General features: G+C 42.7%; 1 protein-coding gene across 4 annotated transcripts in view; it reads right to left on the bottom strand.

Moving 5' to 3' along the window:
• LOC139415385 (tumor protein p63) overlaps window positions 1-3,541 on the bottom strand; it is a 93,647-nt gene extending 90,106 nt beyond the window's left edge. For all 4 annotated transcript variants that reach the window (XM_071163722.1, XM_071163579.1, XM_071163651.1 and 1 more), the window contains exons 1-2: window positions 3,455-3,541; window positions 3,104-3,239 (exon numbers count right to left, since the gene is read on the bottom strand). In XM_071163722.1, the coding sequence (XP_071019823.1) occupies window positions 3,104-3,239; window positions 3,455-3,534 (216 nt within the window). In that variant the 5' untranslated portion in view covers window positions 3,535-3,541. The remainder of the gene's footprint in view (window positions 1-3,103; window positions 3,240-3,454) is intronic.
• Between the last annotated feature and the right edge of the window lie 734 nt (window positions 3,542-4,275).

Below are 4,275 nucleotides of genomic sequence, written 5' to 3' on the forward strand. Positions count from 1 at the left end.
TCAATATTATCGCTTGCACAGTGCTCCTTGGGATGTTTAAAGCTTGGGAAATCTTTTTGTATCCAAATCCGGCTTTAAACTTCTTCACAACAGTATCTCGGACCTGCCTGGTGTGTTCCTTGTTCTTCATGATGCTCTCTGCGCTGTTAACGGACCTATGAGACTATCACAGTGCAGGTGCATTTATACGGAGACTTGATTACACACAGGTGGATTGTATTTATCATCATTAGTCATTTAGGTCAACATTGGATCATTCAGAGATCCTCACTGAACTTCTGGAGAGAGTTTGCTGCACTGAAAGTAAAGGGGCTGAATAATTTTGCACGCCCAATTTTTCAGTTTTTGATTTGTTAAAACAGTTTGAAATATCCAATAAATGTCGTTCCACTTCATGATTGTGTCCCACTTGTTGTTGATTCTTCACAAAAAAATACAGTTTTATATCTTTATGTTTGAAGCCTGAAATGTGGCAAAAGGTCGCAAAGTTCAAGGGGGCCGAATACTTTCGCACGGCACTGTATGCACAGTCACTTTAACCATATCTACATGTACATACTACCTCAATCAGCCTGACTAACCAGTGTCTGTGTGTAGCTGTTGTTTTTATTTCTTTACTTACTTATTGTTCACCTAATACCTTTTTTGCACTATTGGTTAGAGCCTGTAAGTAAGCATTTAACTGAAGAAACACACACACACACACACACACACACACACACACACACACACACACACACACATACACACACAGTTATACAGCTGTTCTATTCGGCGCACGTGACAAATAAACTTTGATTTGATTTGAGTGAGCTGTTCTCTCATCTGTTGTGATGTCAGAACGTTCTAATCAACCCTACTCTGTTCTCTCATCTGTTGTGATGTCAGAACGTTCTAATCAACCCTACTCTGTTCTCTCATCTGTTGTGATGTCACAACGTTCTAATCAACCCTACTCTGTTCTCTCATCTGTTGTGATGTCACAACATTCTAATCAAACCTACTCTGTTCTCTCATCTGTTGTGATGTCACAACGTTCTCTGTTCTCTCATCTGTTGTGATGTCACAACATTCTAATCAACCCTACTCTGTTCTCTCATCTGTGTTAGCTTGGGTGATTGACTGTTGTGATGTCAGAACATTTGAATCAACCCTACTCGTAGGCCAGAGTAGTCCAGTGTGAACGCATCGAGAGCGAAATTTACCAACAGACAATCTGACAGCACAGTTACAGTCAGTCACCAACGCTCTGGACAACATAACAGCCCAATCAGCTCTGCTAGGGCGAGTAATGTTCAGTGAGCTGTTCTCTCATTTGTGTCTGGAAGTATCTAGCAAGTTAGCTTGAATGATTGCCTACTATTTGTTTAATAAAATTATGAAAGAAACAAATACAAAAACAGAAATATACAAACAAGAGTACATAAACCTAACAAACAGGGGTATTACATATCGAGATACATTTTCAATTTGTCAAAAACACTTACTGATTAAATTCAAAGAATCTTAAACAAATGTGAAGAGGAGTTTCATTTTATGGATAAAGAATCTGCCATGAAAAATAAACAAATTAACAGTGAAATTTGGGTCAATATAAAACATAATATCAGAATCTTCCAAATAAACATTAAGAGTAGTTTCATTTCAAGTAAACATTAAGAGTAGTTTCATTTCAAATAAACATTAAGAGTAGTTTCATTTCAAGTAAACATTAAGAGTAGTTTCATTTCAAGTAAACATTAAGAGTAGTTTCATTTCAAATAAAATCGAACTCAATCTGAAATCTTCTGAGTTTAGAGCAAAATAAAGGGTCAAGAGACTCTGGGTCACAACCACAACATACATCTGTTATCAATAATAATATTATCAATAGATATTTAGAATCTGTGTAAAATAAAGGTGTTTACAAGGGGTGCTGTTGTTAGTGCAGAACGCTCGGATCCACCCTTAAAGAGATGGATGGGGCTAAGGCTTTAATAAGAGGGCGTGAACGATGCTGATTGGGTGAAGACAAAGAAGGGCTCTCCAGTAGTGGAACCGAAACATTCAAAAAGGATATTTTCTCAAAAGTGAGTTTTACAAGTTGATCAACTTTCCAAGCAAAATGACTTTCCCCATTGTTCCTCAAATGCAGTGGATGATATCATTTGGATTTTTGCTACATAAAACCGATTTAAGCTGGTCGGTCATGTACGGTGTACAGTAAGTACAACAGTGACTGTACGGTAGGTGTGATCTTATGAGACTTACCCCCCCCCCCCCCCAGTTCAGTCTATTGCCCTCTACACCACCAGGTGTGTTCTTGTGAGACTTACCCACCCAGTTCAGTCTATTGCCCTCTACACCGCCAGGTGTGTTCTTGTGAGACTTACCCCCCCAGTTCAGTCTATTGCCCTCTACACCGCCAGGTGTGTTCTTGTGAGACTTACCCCCCCCAGTTCGGTCTATTGCCCTCTACACCGCCAGGTGTGTTCTTGTGAGACTTACCCCCCCAGTTCAGTCTATTGCCCTCTACACCGCCAGGTGTGTTCTTGTTGAGACTTACCCCCCCAGTTTGGTCTATTGCCCTCTACACCGCCAGGTGTGTTCTTGTTGAGACTTACCCCCCCAGTTCAGTCTATTGCCCTCTACACCGCCAGGTGTGTTCTTGTTGAGACTTACCCCCCCAGTTTGGTCTATTGCCCTCTACACCGCCTGGTGTGTTCTTGTGAGACTTACCCACCCAGTTCGGTCTATTGCCCTCTACAACGCCAGGTGTGTTCTTGTGAGATTTACCCCCCCAGTTCGGCCTATTGCCCTCTACACCGCCAGGTGTGTTCTTGTGAGACTTACCCCCCCAGTTTGGTCTATTGCCCTCAACACCGCCAGGTGTCTTCTTGTGAGATTTACCCCCCCAGTTCGGTCTATTGCCCTCTACATTAGACTTGACAAACAAATATTTAGAATTTTACATTTGTGACATTTCCCAGTAGGCTATCTATAGTATTGTAATATTATAATGTACTGTACAAATTTAGCCATGTCCCAGTACAGTACTCACAGGTAGAGGCTGGTCAGATAGTGCAGTCCATGCAGATCTGAATGGTGTTTAGTATGTACTTACAGACAGTGGTTCCTGTCCCTCATGCATGGTGATGCAGTCCATGCTGATCTGGATAGTGTTCCCTGATGGTCCATCTTCGTCTGCTGGGCTGTCTGAGAAGTTCAACTCTATGGGCTGCGACGAGTGGAATGCAGACCTGAAACACACACAGGGCAACACTGATTTAACTAGGTTTAGAAATGTGTGGTGTGGTGTGTGTGTGTGTGTTGTGTGGTGTGTGTGTGTGTGTGTGTGTGTGTGTGTGTGTGTGTGTGTGTGTGTGTGTGTGTGTGTGTGTGTGTGTGTGTGTGTGTGTGTGGTGTGTGTGTGTGTGGTGTGGTGTGTGTGTGTGTGTGTGTTGTGTAGACTCACTGGTCCAGCATCTCCAGCAGCTGGTTGAACACATCCTGACTGAGGATGTCAGAGCTCTGTTCTGATTGGTTCTGTGACATTATGGAGGCCAGGAAGGAACTCTCTGTCCAGGACAAACGGGAGGAGGGGTCTCTATACCTGCAGGAGGAGAGAGATAAAGGAACACCGTCACTAACTACTATAACTTTCTGTGCAGGCCCGATGGGAGGGAGCACGGTCGGCCCGTTGGCAGGGGGGCACGGTCGGCCCGTTGGCAGGGGGGCACGGTCGGCCCGTTGGCAGGGGGGCACGGTCGGCCCGTTGGCAGGGAGGCACGGTCGGCCCGTATTGCAATTCTACACATTTTGCCACAGTTAAACGCTGTTCTTTTGCTCAAACATAAAAACATCCATTATTTTAGTTCTCAAAGATTATATTATTGAAAAAAAAAATATATATATATATATATATATAGGTTCATTATCTTTTCTACATACTTTATATCTGGTTTTGGTTGTTTAATTTTACATTGAAAGTTTCCTGTAAGTAACTTCCATAACCCTCTGTCCAGGACACGTGGGAGGACGGGTCTCTATACCTGCAGGAAGAGAGAAATATAACATCACTAACTAGTAACTACAACTAACTACCGTAACTAACTAGCATAACCATAACTACCAGGACAGGTGGGAGAACGGGTCTCTATACCTGCAGGAAGAGAGAAATATAACATCACTAACTAGTAACTACAACTAACTACCGTAACCATAACTACCAGGACAGGTGGGAGGACGGGTCTCTATACCTGCAGGAAGAGAGAAATACAACATCACTAACTAGTA

This window comes from Oncorhynchus clarkii, chromosome 1 (assembly GCF_045791955.1).
Source record: "Oncorhynchus clarkii lewisi isolate Uvic-CL-2024 chromosome 1, UVic_Ocla_1.0, whole genome shotgun sequence".
NCBI lineage: Eukaryota > Metazoa > Chordata > Actinopteri > Salmoniformes > Salmonidae > Oncorhynchus > Oncorhynchus clarkii.